General features: G+C 41.9%; 1 protein-coding gene across 5 annotated transcripts in view; it reads left to right on the forward strand.

Moving 5' to 3' along the window:
• FHOD3 (formin homology 2 domain containing 3) overlaps positions 1–20,998 on the forward strand; it is a 509,300-nt gene that overhangs the window by 369,553 nt on the left and 118,749 nt on the right. For 4 of the 5 annotated variants that reach the window (XM_049901902.1, XM_049901903.1, XM_049901904.1 and 1 more), the window contains one exon: positions 8,814–8,927. The exons of the other annotated variant lie outside the window; for it this stretch is intronic. In XM_049901902.1, the coding sequence (XP_049757859.1) occupies positions 8,814–8,927 (114 nt within the window). The remainder of the gene's footprint in view (positions 1–8,813; positions 8,928–20,998) is intronic. 5 annotated transcript variants of the gene reach the window in all.

Consider the following 20,998-nt stretch of genomic DNA (forward strand, 5'->3'; position numbering starts at 1 on the left):
TCTAATGTATGCATTTTCCTTTTCAAAGATTGCTCATTGCTTTCCATAAGATGACCAAAAAATTGCAGTCTGAATCACTTTATGGGCATTTATATAATTGTATTTACCTATGAACACTTTTTTTTTTATGAACACTAGGAGCCCTGGTGGCATAGTGCTTAAGAGCTCAGCTGCTATCCAAAAGGTCTGCAGTTCAAATCCACCAGCCACTCCTTGGAAACCCTAGGAGGCAGTTTTACCCTGTCCTATAGGATCGCCGTGAGTTAGAATCGACTCAATGGCACCCAACAACAACAACATGAAAATTTAGTAACTCTTTAACATAAAAACCAATTCATTCCTTGCTCACTACAACCCAGGATACAGAGGCGGAGCGAGGTGTGCAAAGCAGAACTCCCCAGGGAATTTTTGCGGGCCCTGGTCCACGTGCCATCTGCCTGACCTTCACCCTGCATGAATGAGGAATTCTGCCAGAGTGGGCAACAGGGCAGAGAGGGTTTGCATATTTTTAAAACTCAATTGTTCAAAATGGGTAGTTGGTAATTCTGATAATTGGTATTATCTTAGAGTAATAACAGCTAATGCTCATTTATTGAGTGTTGATGAGCCAAATTCTGTACTTTCATGAAATGAACAGTTGTAAATATCACTTAATCATTAAAGGTAGGTTCTATTCCAAAAACGTGTGGCTGTCAAGTCAATTCCGACTCATAGTGACCCTACAGGGCATAGTAGAAACTGCCCCACAGGATTTCCTAGGCTGTAATCCTTAGGTTTTTTAATCTTTACGGGAACAGATCAACAGGTTTTCTCTCCCACGGGTAGCTGGCCAGTTGCAGCTGCTGACCTTTTGGTTAGCAGCTCAGTGCTTAACCATTGCACCACCTCAGATGAAGAAACTGAGGCACAGAGAGGACAAGTAACTTGCTCAGAGCCACTCAGCTAGTAAGTGGGGGAGTGGTTTCAAGCCCAGGCAGGCTGCTCTGAGGTCTGGTTCTAACTAGTACGTGGTACTGCTGCCTTTCTTTTAGACAGTCTGTCACCCTGCCTCCTGGCTGGGCTCATCTACACAATGTGTTCTAACGCAAGGCCGTCACCTGGCCACCCACTACCAGGGGTCTCCAGACAAATCATCACCAGTGAAATGCCTGTTTTCTGTGTCCTCGTTAAAGGGTCATTAAACTTTTCAGTCTTTGCCCATTTGGACATGAATAACTGGGGGACCCACAACCTGGCTGCCAAGCAAGACGTGGTACCTTGTTTTGAATGAAGGTCTATAGGACCTGGACCTGGAGGGCAGCTCTCTTACACCACAAAAATGACCAGTCTCTATGGGAGTCAGACCTTCCATCTAATAAATAAAAGGATTAATCTAGGACTGTGTTTTTGCTTTTGTTTTTTGCTTATATACCACTTAAAGATATCATTGCTGATGTCAGATGGATCCTGGCTGAAAGCAGAGAATACCAGAAGGATGTTTACCTGTGTTTTATTGACTATGCAAAGGCATTCGACTGTGTGGATCATAACAAACTATGGATAACATTGTAAAGAATGGGAATTCCAGAACACTTAATCATGCTCATGAGGAACCTTTACATAGATCAAGAGGCAGTTGTTGGTACAGAACAAGGGGATACTGATTGGTTTAAAGTCAGGAGAGGTGTGCATCAGGGTTGTATTCTTTCACCATACCTATTCAATCTGTATGCTGAGCAAATAATCCGAGAAGCTGGACTATACGAAGAAGAACGGGCCATCAGGATTGGAGGAAGACTCATTAACAACCTGCGTTATGCAGATGACACAACCTTGCTTGCTGAAAGTGAAGAGGACTTGAAGCACTTACTAATGAAGATCAAAGACCACAGCCTTCAGTATGGATTACACCTCAATATAAAACAAAAATCCTCACAACTGGACCAATGAGTAACATCATGATAAACGGAGAAAAGATTGAAGTTGTCAAGGATTTCATTTTACTTGGATCCACAATCAACAGCCATGGAAGCAGCAGTCAAGACATCAAAAGATGCATTGCACTGGGTAAATCTACCGCAAAGGACCTCTTCAAAGTGTTGAAGGGCAAAGATGTCACCCTGAAGACTAAGGTGCACCTGACCCAGGCCATGGTATTTTCAGTTGTGTCATATGCATGTGAAAGCTGGACAATGAATAAGGAAGACCGAAGAAGAGTTGACGCCTTTGAATTGCTGCGTTGGCGAAGAATATTGAATATACCCATGGACTGCCAAAAGAACGAACAAATCTGTTTTGGAGGAAGTGCAGCTAGAATGCTCCTTAGAGGCAAGGATGGCTAGACTGCATCTTACATACTTCGGACATGTTGTCAGGAGGGATCAGTCCCTGGAGAAGGATATCATGCTTGGCAGAGTGCAGGGTCAGCGGAAAAGAGGAAGACCTGCAACACAGTGACTGCAACAATGAGCTTAAGCATAACAACGATCATAAGGATGGCTCAGGACCAGGCAGTGTTTCGTTCTGTTGTGCATAGGGTCACTATGAGTCGGAACCAACTCGACAGCACCTAACAACAACAACATCACTTAAAAGACTTTTTGAAATTTTCCTCAAAGTTTTAAGTAAACAGTCTTAAGTTTTTTATTTATAAATTTGAATAGTTGCAAAAGATGTAATTTGTGTATAGTATACCAAACCCAAACCCATTACCCTCAAGTTGATTCCAACTCATAGCGACCCTACAGGACAGAGTAGAACTGCCCCATAGGGTTTCCAAGGAGCAGCTGGTGGATTTGAACGGCCAACCTTTTGGCTAGCAGCCAAGCTCCTAACCACTGTGCCATGGTGTGCTTTAAATATATTTTTGTCAAAACCTTGAGACTTCAGACTTGGCAAATTAACACCTACATGTACCTACCTAATTGGCAAACCTTATCACATGAGACCTAATTTCTGTTAGAAAAAGTCTGACTTCATGTTTCAGTTCAAACGAGTGAGCTAGTATGCATCCTGGAGAGAAACATCTTACTTCGGGGGTCTGATTCACCCTGGATAAGCAAACAAATAAGGAGAGCAGCAGCCACACTAACCAGTGACAGCAAGGCAGGGTGGGCAGATAAAGGTAAAGCAGGAGGCCTTGCTCCAAGTTTGTCCCTGGATAAAAGATGATCTTCTCCCTCCTCAGAGTTTTTTTGTGGAATTCTCTTTATGATGTTTTGCCATGTTATTCCTTTGCATATCACCTTAGGTTTTTACCAGTGAAGTAAATATCCCACACTGATTCAGCCCAGTTGAGAATGTTCCTTTTTTCCCCTAAAAATGAAAGGATGGCACTTGAGGAAGGGGAGGCAGGACAAGAGAACTGGAAGACCCCAGGAGCGGCCACAGGCAGAGCCACTTTAAGAAAGAGCAATTATGGAACTTGAGGATCTGAAAATTAGGTTCTTCTTGTTTCCAAAATGGCTTTGTGCTCATCCAAATGGCTTTGAACTCCACTTGGAATACTTAGAAACTAGGAGCTCTCCATGGGCCTCGTCCAGGACTAAAATTCTAGTACCGTTGTGACTTTCTCGCAATTCTTACAGAACACACCAACATGACTCTTACGTCCTCCAAGAACAATATCTTTGTGCTGGGTAGAAGCTGTACACTTGACTGGAATAAAAGTATCCTGGCAACCTCACCATTCCCAGCAGTGTGTTGTTAGCCCACAGTGGTGATCCTAAGCTTCCTGGTGGTGGTCTCACAGCCTCTGATGGGTCTTTTCTGGGCCCCAGATCCAACTTGGTCTGCAAGTTTCACTACTACTTATAGTCCATAGGGGTGGAGCCATGGATATATACAAATGCCCTAAATGAACATAAACAGAAAACCATTGCATGCTTGTGAATGAGAACTGACTTAGATTTCACTAAGCAATGTTTAAAAATTTTATGTAATTTTTCTAAGAGTAATTTGAATACTGTACAAGTATTATCTGTACCTATTGAATTTTCTGGTGTCTACTTGCTGTGGTTTTCGTGGATCTGTGTAGCCACAAATTTGGTTACTCAGTGGTTGACTGCAATTGAATGCATTTATAATAGAGTCCAACCAGTTAGTCATTAGAATCAAAAAAAAAAAAAAAAAAACCTGAACAGTAAATTGCATGATCCAGTTAGTTCGACTAACACTGAGAATCAAAAACGGACAGACTGTGAGCCATTTGAACTAATTGCTTAGCCATTGGGAAAACCAAAAGAGGGAAAAACATATTATGCTTGTTTTAGTTCTGCTTAATGTCATTTAAACATAATTTTAGCAAATAATCCTGTTAAAACATTCTGCAGGATGTCCACTTTGAGTCTGAAGGGGGATTGGTTTAGATGCTTGACTAGAATAACAAGCTGGGAGATCGGGCTGTGGGGTGGAGCAGGGCTGAAGCCTGGGCAGAGGGGGTGGCATCAGGGGCTTAGTTTGTCGGAAGCCTCTGGAACCTATGGGTGGCCGCCTCCTTCCACTCCCACATCACAGCGCTTGCTACCCTGTTTCTCTCCCTCTTTGTTCATTAGTTTTTTTTCCCTTTTCTGCTCACTTTTTTGTATGTTCCTTCCATCCTTTATTTTTCTACCTCCTCTGCAGCCTGTGCTTTGGGGACCCTCTTGAAAAATCAAACCAACACTCACTTGCAGGGAAAAGTAATCAACCTATCGGACACGTGGAGTGTTGGGTTTTTAAACAGAAGAGAAAATGAGTGGCCAGAAGCCAAGTCCCACGAAGGTGGTGTGTTAACAGAGAGGGACGATAGGGGTGAAATTGTATGGGCTGAGTCTCCATCTGCCTGGCATAGTGCCTAGTACTGAGCAGATGCCTGGCATATGATACCAAATAAATAAGGAGAGCAGCAGCCAAGCCAACCAGAGTTAGCAATGCAGAATAGATTTGGGGTACTATAAATATTCTATTTTCCATTATAATAATGTAATTTATTACAAAGAACTGAACTCCATTTTTTAGAAAGATGGTCTATTCGTACATCCTTTCCTACACATAATTTTTGACCATTGAAAATATTTTTTGAGTTGCATTTAAACTCTATGGATAATATTTTATCCTTTTTTCGTTCAGTCTTATGTATAAACAGCTTCCATGTTATCACTCCTAAAAATCAGTACTTGTTCTAATGATTGTGGAGTATTCCACTGAGTAAATAACATATCACATTTTCTTAGCTATTCTTGCATTATTAATTCGTTGGAGAGTTTCCAGTTTTTTCACCATGATCTAAATAATGCTCCAGTGAGTACCTTTATGCATGACATTTTGAGCATTTAAATAACAATAAGGTCATTTCTTTATGTTAGATTTCCCAAAGTGGGTTTATTCTGCCAAAGGATATACCCATTTTGAAAAGAGATTGCTTTCCAAAGATTTACGGAATTTTAGCGCCCCACTGTTGATGGGTATTTGGACTGGATTCATTGTATGCAAGAAGGTCTTTGTGCACATACACCGTAGTGATCCTTGAGCTCCGCACACCCAGTACAATGTCCCTAAACAGTTCAGGGGAAGGTGTTGCCCTGCCCTGTGTCTGAGTATGTTGAAAGGCAAAGCTTTCTGAATTTCATTATTTTTAACTAAAATGTCCATCTGTCTGTCCGTCCCCCGTGCAAAGGCTTCAAATGATTTGTTTTCCAGGAGTGACTTGGATGGTGATAGCTAAATAGAAACTGCTGAATGACATCTATTCTGAAGAAGAGAAAAAAAAAAAAAAACCTCTAGAATTACATAAATCCTGAAACTTGTTAGCTAGAGATGACTGGGAATGATAAAAGCTCGTTGAAACTTCCCATTGCCATCAAGTCAATTCCAACCCATAGCGACCCTATACGACAGAGTAGAACTACTTCATAGGGTTTCCAAGGCTGTAGTCTTTATAAAAGCAGGCTGCCACATCTTTTTTCTGTGCAGTGGCTGGTGGGTTTGAACCGCTGACCTTTTGGCTAGCAGCTGAGTGCTTAACCACTGTGCCACCAGGGCTCCTTCATTGAAACTTTCTGGCTATAGTTTAGATTTAGGGGAAATATTGGATGAAAACATGAAATACATGAGCCACTGAAAGGCCAGGCCGATCCGGAAGGCACTGGAGAAATTTCTCATTGATCACAGAGCACACATGGGATTAACATTAACGCATATATCACCTTTTTTTTCCTCGATGTAAACATAGGACTGGTTAAAGAATCATGTTTTTCCCAAATGCAGCTTTAGGTATTTTGGAATCAATTTGATTCATTAAACATAATCCCATGTGTCAGAGCAAGGCCAGGGTCCGATTGTGGATCAGACTGTCAATTACACATATTCAAGTTCAAGTTGAAACTGAAGAAAATTAGAACAAGTCCACAAGAGCCAAAGTGTGACCTTGAGTATATCCCACCTGAATTTAGAGACCATCTCAAGAATAGATTTGACGTGTTGGACGCTAATGACTGAAGACCAGACCAGTTGTGGAATGACATCACACATGAAGGAAGCAAGAGGTCATTAAAAAGACAGAAAAGAAAGAAAAGACCAAAATGGTTGTCAGAAGAGACTCTGAAACTTGCCCTTGAATGTCAAATAACTAAAGCAAAAGGAAAAAAATGATGAAGTAAAAGAGCTGAACAGAAGATTTCAAAGGGTGGCTTGAGAAGACAAAGTGAAATATGATGATGACATGTGCAAAAACCTAAAGATAGAAAACCAAAAGGGAAGAATATGCTCAGCATTTCTCAAGCTGAAAGAACAGAAGAAAAAATTCAAGCTTTGAGTTGCTGAGTGAAGGTTTATATGGGCAAAATACTGAAAGATGCAGGAATTATCAAAACAAGGTGGAGGGAATACGCAGAGTCACTATACCAAAAAGAATTGGCCAACATTCAACCATTTCAGGAGGTAACATATGATCAGGAACCTATGGTACCAAGGGAAGAAGTCCAGGCTGCTCTGAAGGTATTGGCAAAAAACAAGGCTCCGGGAATTGATGGAATACCAATTGGAATGTTTCAACAAACAGATTCAGTGCTGCAAGTGCTCACTCATCTATGCCAAGAAATTTGAAAGGCAGCTACCTGGCCAACCGACTGGAAGAGATCCATATTTATGCCAATTCCCAAGAGAGGTGATCCAACTGAATGTGGAAATTATCGAACAATATCATTAATATCACATGCAAGCAAAATTTTGCTGAAGATCAGTACCGGCTGCAGCAGTACATCAACAGGGAACTGTCAGAAATTCAAGCCGGATTTAGAAGAGGCTGTGGAACCAGGGATATCATATGGATCCTGGCTGAAAGCAAAGAATACTGTAAAGATGTTTACATGTGTTTTATTGACTGTGCTAAGGCATTCAACTCTGTGAATCATAACAAATTATGGGTAACATTGTGGAGAATGGGAATTCCGAAACAATTGTGCTCATGATGGATCTGTACATGGTTCAAGAGGCAGTAATTTGAACAGAACAAGGGGATACTGCATGGTATAAACTCAGGAAAGGTGTGCATCCGGGTTGTATCCTTTCAATCCTAAACCCATTCAATATGTATGCTGAGCAAATAATCCGAGAAGGTGGATTATATGAAGAATGAAGCATCAGCATTGGGCAAAGGCTCATTAACAACTTGCATTATGTGGATGACACAACCTTGCTTGCTGAAAGTGAAGAGGACTTGAAGCACTTACTGACGACAATCAATGACCACAGCCTTCAGTATGGATTACACCTCAACATAAAGAAAACAAAAATCCTTACAACTGGACCAATAAGCAACATCACGATAAAAGGAGAAAAGATTGAGGTTGTCAAGGATTTCATTTTACTTGGATCCACAGTCAACACCCATGGATGCAGCAGTCAGGAAATCAAAAGACTCATTGCACTGGACAAAATTGGCTGCAAAAGACTTCTTTACAGTGTTGAAAAGTAAAAATGTCACCTGAGGACTAAGGCGTGTATGACCCAAACCATGGTGTTTTCAGTCACCTCATATGCATGTGAAAGCTGGACAATGAATAAGGAAGACCAAAGAATTGATGCCTTTGAATTGCGGTCTTGGAAGAATATTGAATATATCATGATCTGCCAAAAGAATAAACAAATATGTCTTGGAAGGAGTACAACCAGAACCCTCCTTAGAAGCAAGGATGGTGAGACTGCATCTCACATACTTTGGTTGTTGTCAGGAGGGATCAGTCCCTGGAAAAGGACATCATGCTTGGTAAAGTAGAGGGTCAGCGAAAATGAGGAAGACCCTCAATGAGATGGATTTACACAGTGGCTGCAGCAGTGGGCTCAAGCAGAGCAACAGTTATGAGGATGGCCTGGGACCGGGCAGTATTTCGTTCTGTTGTGCATAGGGTCACTATGGGTCAGAACCGACTCGAGGGCACCTAACAACAACAACGTTTACAGACCTTCTATGGAATTAATGCTAATTGTAGCACCAGGAGAGGCAAGATAAATCTTCATGGTTCAGATGAAAATAATATGGATTCTTAATTCAAGTTAGCAAATAATTTTAACACACATTTAAAAAAATAGGAAATATGAGGTTTTGTTTAAACCCTTTGTCATATATCCTCCTGTACTGTAGTTTTAGACTTTGGGAAATTTCTCTAATAAAAAAATAATCAAAACCAAGCAGTTAATAAATCTCTTTGATAAGGATAATCTCTAACAGTGTTAGCATTTCTAGACCTGTTTTCTTCTTGCAGAAATTAAGACAGTTTGCTAAATCTTATTCGTTTATTAACTTGTATTCATGTCTTTGTCTTCTTCCTCCCAAATTAAACTCCTGCACTCTTTAGATATAGCAACTTTGCCAACAACTCCTACCACTCCTCAAGACCTTCCTCAGGAACCAGTGTGCCCACCACCCCCGCGTCATCTCTTTCATCCCCCCAGGAGTCCAAGCTGGAAAGGTAGGTTTTACAAGAAGCAGGCCGGTGTCTCCACTCTCCTCAAGTAAGGGGAATCAATTTGACTAACATTGGTGACATGGTGGTTCAGTGCGAAAGCTGCTAACCAATAGGTCAGCAGTTCAAATCCACCAGGCACTCCTTAGAAACTGTTTGTGGCAGATCTGCTCTGTCCTATAGTCGAAATCAACTCGACGTTGGTTAAAAGAAAGGTATGAATACGAGGCATAATTTGAAGTATTTTCCTTTAGAGAAAATAGTCCAAAGGCAAAAAGAATATTTTTCTTTCACCCTACTTACTAAATGGATATTTACTGGAGATGATATTTTGTTGTTGTTACCTCATCCCCCTACATACTTTCCATAGAAAGTATAAAAATTTATTCTACAATGTTTAAATGTGAATGTTTTGATTCACTCCTTACAACCAGTTCTAGATTTTACATCAGCTCTGTAATTTGTATTACGCACATACATCAGTTTTCACCTTTAAATGATTAAATCTGTGTAAATCAGGAGGTTGCAGGCCCATTAAGGCGTTGTGCAATTAGTCTTGGACTTACCAGAACAGAAAAGAATTGTATGGGTACATAGAAGGAATTTAAGTTGGCAAGAGTATTAGACCACCAGAAATGAACTAATTATTACTCCTAGAAGCGGTACGATTGCTCAAGGATGGCTTACAAGGGAACTGTAAGACTTGTAATTTGAGAACAATTAAAAACAGTTACCCTTATATGGCAAGAGTGTTGAGTTAAGAAGAGAAGGTTAGGGTTAGGGTTCCAACTCACTTAGAAGTCATTTAATCTCCGAGGGTTAAATGCCAGTTATACTAACCTTTACCTGAGATGGTTGTTTTGATGAGCAAATACTAAAGTACGCATGAAAGTGCTTTGTGAAAGTCATTGGTGGATCCTGTGGAAGGGGGCAGTGGAGAGGATGGTGAACTCCCTTATGTGGCTCCAATGGGAAGCGGGGATGGAGGACGTAGAACTCCACGGTGTAGACCTGGTGGGGAATGGCAATGTGGAGGACGATGGGCTGTAGCTTCTAGTAGCTCCTGATTCACCAGAAATCTAGACAAGAGCAATTCACACAGATCATTTGCCTCAAATCCCAAATTTGAAACAAATGTGATATTTCTTATTGTGATTCTGTCCTGTGTATTCTTAAGTGTGTTTTGCTGGGAGCTGCTGGTGATTGGAGGTTTGGTGGGATGTAGAGTAAGCAAAACCTTACAGCCCAGAATGAAGGGGTGTCAAATGGGGTTTGTCTGGCCACATGTCATGGTTAGTTTCTAAGGTGGCATGTAAACCTTGCAGTATAAAAGTCAGGTTCCGCAACCCCAAGTGGCACTGGACTGGGCACCTGGGGGCTCAGTTAAGTTTTAGTGATGAGATAGCCAGTTGATGGACCCGCGGCCACTTTTACCCTCCTATAGCTCTATCCTTTACCCTAGAATACCTCCTTTTTGGAGTAGCTGAGGTTACCTGTGGAACTAAACATGTCACCAAAGAGATGACCCTTGTCATATGGGGTGTGGGATTTGGGGCCAACATTAGAAGTGTTAGAATCTATGTGGTATTACATGCACATCTCTTGCCTGATAGGCTACCAGCCCCTCAGGGACTGGAACCATGCTCCATTATTGCTGTATCCTCCCCTGTACCTGGCCATAGTAGAATCGCAATAAACATTGGTTGAAGGATTGAATAAATTATCTACTCACTGGTGGGGGAACAGGTTGGAGGTCCATGAAGTTGAGAAGATACAATGGCAAGAGGTCCACATGTTTACCCAAACTAAGGGATTTTCAGAAAGTTCCTCCCAGGTCCTGAAGGGGAAGCCCTAGCCTCTGCTACTTCCTGAACCCTAGAAACCCAGGTCCAGATTTGAGCTCAAGGTCAAGAAGCACAGGCTCCTAAAGTCTCCTGTCTGTGTGTCTTTCCTTGCTTGGTCTGATTGAAACATCTCCGGGGGAATAAAATTAAATGAGAAATGATGTGGCTGGATCCCAGATTCCCTTAAACACTCTGTGAGGGAGGCTGGACTTTATCCTGAGACCATGGGAGTTGTTTGGGTTTTGAAGCAGGTGATGACATAATCTAAGTTATTAGCTCTGTAGGACAAGACAGCCAGGGCAAGGCTACAACAATTGGAGAAGACGATGCCAACAAGGGCAGTGTCCATGGGGCTTGAGAGGAAGCAATGGGTTTGGGTGACTTGGCTGAGATTGGAAGGGCAGGAGCAGAGGAGGATTGTGGACTTAGTGAGGGTTCAGGCTTGTGCAAGTGTGGGGACATTGGAAACAACTGAGAGAGAATATACTGGAAGAAAAGCAAATTGAGGATGGAGATGTTCAGTCTGGGGCATGCACGATGAGGAGTCTGTTTGATACCCAGGGAGATGTTCAGAGGACCCTCGGGAGGTGTGGACTTAGCAGTCCTCGGCTTGAAGAAGACACAAGGGTTACATCGCTCAGACCCTGTGTGCTGAGACCAGGTCCCTGGGGAATAGCAAGAGCAGGACCTTCTCACCTTAAAAGCTGCCCGCTTTCTTTTACATGTACTTTTGCCCTGAGAAATTGATTACCTTTGCCATCTGTTAAAGTAGCTTCACATTACTCCCTTTATATTTGCATGTTTTTTCAACTGTCATCATCTGGAGCTTTGAATAGCCATGTAAAAGTAAGTATTTCTTGTAGTTTTGGTTTGGTTTTTACAAATTCCCTAAACTTCTGTTTATCTGGAAATGTTCTGATTTCTGCTTTCATATTTGAGAGTTTTGCTGGATATATGATTTCTTGGCTGGCAATTTTTTCCCTTCAATGCTTTATATAAGTCATTTCATTGCCTTCTTGCTTGCATGATTTCTGCCTAGTGGTCCGATCTTACTCTTATTGACTCTCCTTTGTAGGTGACTTTTCATTTTTCCCTGAAAAAAAAAAAAAAAATCCCTAGCCACTCTTAAAATTCTCTCTTTATCTTTTGGCAAGTTTGATTATAATATGTCTTGGTGACTTCCTTTTGAGATCTACCTTATGGGATTCAATGAGCATCTTGGATAGGCATCCTCTCATCTTCCACTGTACCAGGGAAGTTCTCTGCCAACAAATCTTCAACAATTCTTTCTGTATTTTCTGTTATCCCTCCCTGTTCTGGTACTCCAATCACTCGTAGGTTATTTCTCTTCATAGAGTCCCACATGATTCTTAGGGTTTCTTATTTTTTTTTAGTTCTTTTATCTGATTTTTCTTCAAATATATTGGTGCCATGTGTTTTATCTTCAATCTCACTAATTCTGCCTTCCATTTCCTCAATTCTGCTCCTCTGACTTTCTATTGAGTTGTCTACTTCTGTAATTTTATTGTTAATTTTCTGAATTTCTGATTGCTCTATATGGATTCTTGTAGCCTATTAAATTTTTCATTATGTTCTTGAATAAACTGCTTTATCTATGTGTTCCTTGGCTTGTTCTGTGGTTTGCCTGATGGCCTTCCTGATCTCTTGAAGAGTTCTGTTTATTAATCTTTTGTATTCTACATCTGGTAATTCCACGATACATCTTCATCCAGAAGATTCCTTGATTCTTTGTTTTGAGAGCTTGTTGAAGTGATCATGGTCTGCTTCTTTATGTGATTGGATATTGACTGTTGTCTCTGAGCCATCTATAAGTTATTGTGTTTACTTATTTTGTTTGCTTACTGTATCCTAGCTTCTTGTTTTGTTTTGTTTTGGTGTGCCCAAATAGGCTGCTTGAGTGAGCTAGCTTGCTTATTTTCACCTTTGAGGCTCTAATGTCCTGTTACTAGATGGCTAGAGCTGTTACCAGGTATATGAGCCTAGGAGTCCGTTCACTTTTCTCATATGGATTCAGCTCAGGTGTCCAGATAGTTGGTCATCAGGAGTGTGGTACAGGCTCTGTCTTACAGTCTTAGAGGGCCAGGGATGATTGGTGTAGGCACAGGTGTCTGGTTGCACCAGGGGGTCATGCTCCGAACAAGGCAGGGGGCTAACAACTGTCCCCCAAGTGTCTGTGAATAAAGTGCGTCCCTGTTCCCTAGAGCACACAGGTGGGTGAGTTCTGCCGCCAGGCCATAGGCACCCAGTGCTTTTGGTTGTGAGGACTGGGAGGTGCCATTTATGCTTGGACCCCTGTCGCAGGTGGCTAGATGATGTGGGTAGAGCCACCAGTCCTCAGGCCCCTGACGTGGGTAGGTAAGGATCCTGTTTAATAGGCAAAGCAGTGTCAAACATTAAAAACCCACTTCTCCACTGCACAGCTGAAACAGTTGAAGCCAGATCCCAAGCACATACACTGTTTTGGTCTGCCAGCAAAGGCCTAATCTCCTGAAATGGGCCCATACAGGTCTGTGGAGGGGTGAAAAGTATTCAAAGTCCTTGGACCGCTTGTGCCCGGATAGAAGCCGCTTCCCTCCTGGGCTCCCCAGCTTAGTGGAGCTCGCAGATTATCTTTCACCCCGGTTGTTAATTTATTCCTTCTCCAAGGCTGGAAGAATGGCTCAGGGCACACAGCAGGACCTATCTCAGGCCCAGGGAAATAGACAGTCACTGAAGCTGGCTTGGGGGCTGGGGGTGTGGTAAAATAAATGCAAGTACTTAGCTTTTGCCAAGAGTGCTTTTCTCTTCGGGCTCTAGAGGTATGAGTAGGCTGTGCGGCTCGCCCTCTCCCTGAGGAAACCACGTCCCGAATGCTACCACCAGCCCTGCCACATTCACTCCAGGAGATTGTGCCTGAGGGGCGTCAGTTCCTGCCAAGTCAGGTTCTGCAACTCCTTGCTGCTTCTAAACCATCTCTCTTTCACCTTGCTGCTCAGTCCGATTTCCTTACTTTGCCTTTGATGTTCAGGGCTCCTAGCTTGTCATATATGTAGTCATTTCACTTTTTTGGGGGGGGTCTTGTCTTAAGAGGGATTGCTGGAAGTGTCTGACTACTCTGCCATCTTGGCCCCACCTCACTATGTAAAAGCAAGTGATGAATCCTTTGAAATGGCAGCTGTGTGGTTTCATTATTAATACCTGGAAGTCATCAAGGCCTGACTGCATCACAGTTTGTTATTCTCACCTTGCTAGCTTATGTTCTGTGACTGTAAAAGAGATAAATCAGAGAGGCTCTCCACCTCAAATCATATTTGTACACTATCACTCAAGCATAATTATGCCAGTTCCATTTATGATAATATGTATCCTTATACTTATACAGTATAACTTTTCTTTTTCATTTTGACAACCAAATTGGGACTCTTTGGATCTCACCCATAATCTAATTTCAAATTTACAAATACTTTCTGCCCTGTAAGACATTATGATTGTTTTTACTGAGATATGTACTTCAGTATAATTTGTAAGATTTATTGTTGAGATGTTTTATGTACCCATCTATTCCTAAGACCAAAAAGAAGAACTCTTTGCTTCAGACAGATATTGAAAATTTATGACAATAGTTGCTTTTTTGCAATGAGAACCCATACCTTCTGTCAGCACACCCCTGACTAATAAATAGCATGGCAGGGCCCCATACCATATTGGGGAGTTAGAAAGCTCAATTCCATTGATTTGGAAATGAAAGTCACTTCTCTGAAGTCCTAGGAAATCAGTCCAACTACAACACCCCTTCAAGCATATTGGCCCATCTTGGAAGTAAAACTAGGCATCATCATGTCCTTGGAGTTTTCCAAATCATGTTAGTGTGTTGGATATTGATAAAACTTGGAATGATAAAATGACCTAGAAAGGAAGAACCAAAGAAACAATATACAAAATTAAGTCAAGGCAAGGGCATTAAAATGAATCCATCTCCACATCTCCTGTTACCCCTTCATTTAGAGGTCTCTTTTAGAAGCAGAGAGTGTAGCTTTAACTTTCATGAAGTTGGAAGTTGACTTGCGCCAAAACGAAACAAAACAAGAAAACCAGAACTATTTGTAAAAGCCCTCAGGGATACAAGATGCAACTGTTTAGGAAAAGTAGGCTTTAAAAATGCTTCAATTTTGAAAATGTACTTTTTGAGTGGAAAAATTCTAAATATTTTCTTTTTAAAAGAAAACAAAATTTACAGGAATATTTAAACCGCTTATGTTCAAATATTCAAAGAAAACAAACAAGCAAATAATCACCATATCACAAGCAAATCTGCAGCTCTGAGAAGTTGGGAATGGCAGAGCCCATTCCCTCTCCATCCCGACAGTGACGTCCCCATCTGGTGAACCTTTTCAGAAATGGCGGCTAGAGGCTTGTTTGGAGTTGTTGACTTAGCACTTACAGAGTGAATACGTGTAAATGGAAGCCCAGTGCCTGAGCCAAAAATGTCTTAAGGCATCAGCTCTCCTATTCGTTTATTAAGCAATTGGTTCTTGTGCAGGAGCTAGGCAGTGATGGTTCATTAGTGGAATCCTCGCCTTCCGTCTGGATGACCCTGTTCATCCAGTGCACCTCATACATAGCCATCACCCATCTGTCATTGGAGGCTTGAATGTTGCTATGATGCTGAACAGGTTTCATTGGAGCTTCTGGACTAAGATAAACTAGGAGAAAAAAGCCTGGTAATCTACTTCTGGAAATCAGACAATGAAAACCCTATGGGTCACAATGATCTGATCTTCAACCAGTTGTGGGGATGACACTGAAATAAAGAGCAGAGCAATATTTTGAGAAACTGGGATCAGCTAGGACTAAGAGAATGGGAGCCTCCTTCCAGTTCAAGCTTCCCCTGTGGAATCTCACTTCCTGTGACCCCTGTGAACACCTGTCTTTAGCATTTGTGACGTAACTTCACCCTCAGAATTAAGGTCTCTGTTTTCATGTATTTCCTGCCTATTTTCAGTTTCTGTAGCTCTTCTAGTTCTCACCTACTTAGCAGGCCTTTTGACTATGATCCCGTGTATCTCACTGATAACCTGTGTCCTCCTGCTCTTAATCTCGTCTTGCATGTTGACTGTTTTACATGGACCTGAGTACTTTGTCTTCCTGTTCTGATCTGCTTGGGCTTTGATCAGTATTTCTTGCCCTGACCTCACTTGTATCTACTTGTGCTTTGAAGTTCTGCTTGTTTGGTTTTTTAATCACTACTTTTTTTTCCAGATACGTGATCCATGTGTTTTTCTGGACCCCAAATACTTGCTGGCTATGTTCCATCACTTGATCTACACAATACTCTTTTTAAAAAGTGTGCCATTGGAGTAAAACAGCACTATCCAATAGAACTTTCAGTGATAATGGAAACGTTCCACATGTGCTCTGTAAATATGGTAGCTCCTAGCCACATGGGACTGCTGAGCCATTGAAATGGGGCTAGTGCAACTGAGGAACTGAATTTTAAATGTTATTTAATTCTTACTAATTACAGTTTAAATTTAAATAGCCACAAGTGACTATGGCTACCATATTGAACAGTGTAGGTGTAGAGAGTTTATGATTTATAACAACAAAGTTATATTTCCTAGAGAATTTCTAAAAATAGAAGTATTGAAAGTTTATAGCTATAAATATAAGCTTAAAAATCAGTTGCTGTAAAGTCGACTCCAACTCATGGTGACCCCAAGTCTGTTAGAGTAGAATTGTGCTCAATAGGCTTTTCAGTGGTTGATTTTGTTTGAAGTATATCACCAGGCCTTTCTTCCAAGGTGCTTCTGGGTAGACTTGAACTTCCAACCTTCTGGTTAGCAGCCGGGTATGTTAACCATTTGCACCACCCAGGAAGTCCTAAATATAAGCTTATACGAGCTAAAAAAAAAAAAAAATTAAGTTGGTTGATCAAAGTAAATTAAAAAAAACAAACATCACTGAAAAAAATCTGAATAGCACGTAAACCAGGATAAAAGTCTGGCCCTTTTATGTGGTCGCAGTTCATGGTACCAGTCCACACTACCGACACGACACAAAGGTACTGGTGCTGACTGTTACCTACCTTTCCCACAAAGAGGCTGTGTGCTCCTTGCGCAGCAGCATTCTTTTTACTTGCCTGCTGCTAGTTCCCGCTAGCAGTCCAATTACAAACAATAAGCATACCTGTAAGGCAAAATGTGGCCCTCATTTGTTGATTGTGTTACATCCAAAGTGCACAGGAGGAGAAGCTCCAGTCCCACTGATGGAGTAAGGATGCAGTAGGGTCTGGATCCCTGAGAGCAGCTCCACACAACGACTGTGGCATTGGAGGACCTGGGCTCTGTGTCAGTCCTCTGTCCTGCTGGGGACTCTGGGTCCTCATCCGGCACTGGAGATTTCTTCTCCCACGTGTGTTTTGGATCCATCTCCTTTTCACCACTCCTACTTACTGTAGCTTTTGTTCAACACTGATGTTACGACTAAACTGTACATTGCGATAATGTATGTCCTATATCCTTTCTGGAACACAGATCTGAGCAGGCTACTTTTCCTGCTGAGAAACCTGGGTGACTCCTCATTACCTCTCATTTAAGCCCCATCTGCTTAATATCACATGCAGGAGCTCTCACATTTGGGTACTGGGTGCTCTTCCAGCTTCATCACCCCGCCATGTCCCCCATCCTCATTGTATTCTAGCCACACAGAAATTCTCACCATGAACATACCAAGCTCACGTGAAGCCTCTTCCTTCGTTTTTGCTCTGTCCTCCTTCTTTCTTCATTTGGTCATTTCCTTTTCATCTGCGGGGACCCAAGAAGGTGGCACCTACCCCATAAAGCCCCTCTGACTTCTGCAGACAGAGTAAATGGTGACATCTTCTTTGGTTCCCCTACTTCTATTACAGCTCTCAACCCTTTGAACAATTATGTGTTTATCCATATGGTTTCAAAATCGGATTCACACACCTTCAGTGGTCTGTGGAAGTGTACCTGGGGCGCACAGAGCCAAGGTACAAAGCCAGTTCATCTTCCTGTACTAGCTATTTTATTAAAAATTTGAGTAAAATCTTTACCAAGACAAGCAATACTGTACACTGGAGAATGCAGCCTTCATATCAATCTTAAAGTTTGTGTGTTTGAAAGAGAGCATTCTGTGCTCTTCCCATGTTCCTCACTGTCTGTCTTTAGGGCTTCACTGTTGAGTAGCACTCGTTTCTGTGTCTCTCCCTGTGTGTGCCTCTCAGACCGTTTGGGCAGGAACCATGTCTTTCCCATCTTTGTGTTCTCCAACATCCAGCTCACTGTAGTAGTTGTTCCCATACCTTTTTGCCAAATAGCCAGGTATACGAATGCATGAGCAGTTTTTAACCTCTCTGAATCCGGTTGCCCCGCACACACAAAAAAAGACTACACTTGCTAACCTGACAGAGACTGGAGTAACCCCTAAGACCCCCTTCTGACCTGGAACTGAAACCATTCCCGAAGACCACCTTCCAGCCAGACAATAAACAAGCCCATAAAATAGACAATAACACCCAAGAGGAACGTGCTCCTTAGAATGATCAATTATATGAGATTAAAATGGTAACATTTTTCCAAAAGCAAAGATGTAAAGGCAGGAAGAGGTAGAAAATCAAAAAAAAAAAGAAAAGAAAAGAAAAGAAACGCGGAACACAGGGCAGAAATGGGGAGAGTGCTGACACAATTTGGGGAATGAAACCAAGGCCATAAAATGCTTTATGTACAAGCTATCGAATGGAAATCTAATTTGTTCTATAAACTTTCACCTAATGCACAATTAAGAAAAAAAAATAGTGTGGGGGCCTAGCAAAGTGCTCCATTCTCTGAGGGACACCTCTAGCAAGAGGTCTGGGAAACTGAGTCACCACCGTAAGTGAAAATGAAGTTTGTCTCCGCATTTGTTCTGGGTCAGGGGAGAGGGAACTAAGGAGATCGAATGGACCCAGATCTTTCTTTAAAACATGATCCTGATGATCTGAAGTTCTGTGACCTGGCTTGGAATGAATTTGGTCTTTAGAGAAGAAGCAAGCATGAGGAGGAAGGGTGAGTTGCCCTAGAGTAAAGAGGTAGAGAGAGGACTGGAACGATGGGCCTTGGTCCAAGGCCTGGAAACAGTAGAACATAGGAGGTGTTGTTGGCACTCGGTGCTTTTGGAAGCTGCTAGGAGAAGGGTTGAGTTGGGAAGCCAAACAGGAGTGGATCTGGAGCTGTGACAGGAGAGGACTGGCCTCCTTTGGACTGCAGGACTCACTTGGTCTTGGACAGGAGAGTGGAAAGTAAGAGGGAATGGGCAAGAACTGCCATACGCCTAGGGGTCAGGGCCTGCAGAAGGGGCCAGTGGACAGACCGAAGCGTGACAACAACCAGGGCCTGGAGCACTGGATTAATGCTTTACATGTGAGTTAGCACAGTAAAGTGAGACTCCACATGGGACCAATCTGTGCAGCATACTGCGTGGGCCCTGAAATTCCCTCCTAGGGCTGGGACGCTCAGATCTGCATCGAAGCAGTGTGTGTGAGACAAGCAGGAGAAGATAAAACAAGAGGAAACCTTAACTCCTTGGTCTCCATCTTTGACAGTGGATATCTCTATGAGTTGTAGCAATGGTGATGGAGAAAAGTTGCCTGTTTCTTGGGGCTGCCTTGAGGCTTCCTCATTCCATCAGGAGCACTGGGCTGTGGCCCTAAAGGGGTGAAAGAAGACTTACATTTCCAGTTTCAACGCAAACAAATGTTTATTACAACTGAGTATAACCCAGAGTTACCTCTTTTCTTGGGATCATTAGATCAGGTGACCCCCAATTTCCTAGCCAGATTGTAAGGAAAATCTCACTGTTCCACAGTATTTAATTGCAATTTTATTACCTGTAAGTCTTCATATCAAATTATTTATTTAGGGATTATTTAATAATTTCAAACTTCAGATTATTTGTGAACCTCATTTGGCTTCTGATAATATTTAACCATGGATTATAACAGTTTTTAAAGAGAAAAATATTGAAGATTTGCTTCTTTTACAAATAAGATTTTACTTAGGCTTACCAAAGGAGCCTCCTCTTTAAACAGCTTCTGTGATACATAATTCACATACAATAAACTGTACAGATATATAAAGTATAAAATTTGATATGTTTTGACATATGTACACCAGTACAAAGTATGAATCTAGGAAGAGTGGAAGGCATCAAAAATGAAATGCATGAAGATCAGTACCCTAGAGTTGAAATGGACTGGTATTGGCCATTTTGAATCAGACAGTCATGTGGTCTACTGTGCAAGGAAGAGCCCTGGTGGTACAGTGGTTAAGAGCTTGGCTGCTGTCACAGATTGAATTGTGTCCCCCCAAAATATTTGTCAATTTGGCTAGGTCATGATTCCCAGTATTGTATTATTGTCTACCATTTTGTCATCTGATATGATTTCCCTGTGTTGTAAATATTATCACTGTGATGTGTAATGAGATGGATTATCGATAGTTGTATTGATGAGATCTACAAGATCAGATAGTGTCTTAAGCCAATCTCTTTTGAGATATAAAATAAGTGAGCAGAGAGACAGGGGGACCTCATTGCACCAAGAAAACAACACTGGGAACAGAGCGTGTCCTTTGGACCCAAGGTTCCTGTGCGGAGAAGCTGCTAGATCACAGGAAGATTGATGACAAGGACCTTCCCCCAGAGTACACAGAGAGAAGAAAGCCTTCCCCTGGAGCTGGCGCCCTGAATCTGGACTTCTAGCCTATTGAACTGTGAGAGAATAAATGTCTGTTAAAGGCATTAACTTGTGGTATTTCTGTTATAGCAGCACGAGGTAACTAAGACAGCTGCTACCACAAAGGTCAGCAGTTCCAGTCCAACAACAGCTCCTTGGAAACCCTATGGGGCAGTTCTACTCTGTCTTATAGGGTTCCTATGAGTCGAAATTGGCAGCAGGTTTTTTTTTTTTTTGGAGGGGGGCACTATGCCAAGATTGACAAATTGGAGAGGAATGTTGTTGCATTCATTATCAAAAACAACATTTCTAGATCGACCCTGAAGTACAACAGTCAGTAATAGCATAATATCCATACACCTGCAAGGAAGACCCGTTAATACGACTCTCATTCAAATTTACACAACCAACCACTAAGGCCAAAGATGAAGACATTGAAAATTTTTACCAATTTCTGCAGTCTGAAATTGATCAAACATGCAATCAAGATGCATTGATAA

Source organism: Elephas maximus, chromosome 11 (assembly GCF_024166365.1).
Source record: "Elephas maximus indicus isolate mEleMax1 chromosome 11, mEleMax1 primary haplotype, whole genome shotgun sequence".
NCBI lineage: Eukaryota > Metazoa > Chordata > Mammalia > Proboscidea > Elephantidae > Elephas > Elephas maximus.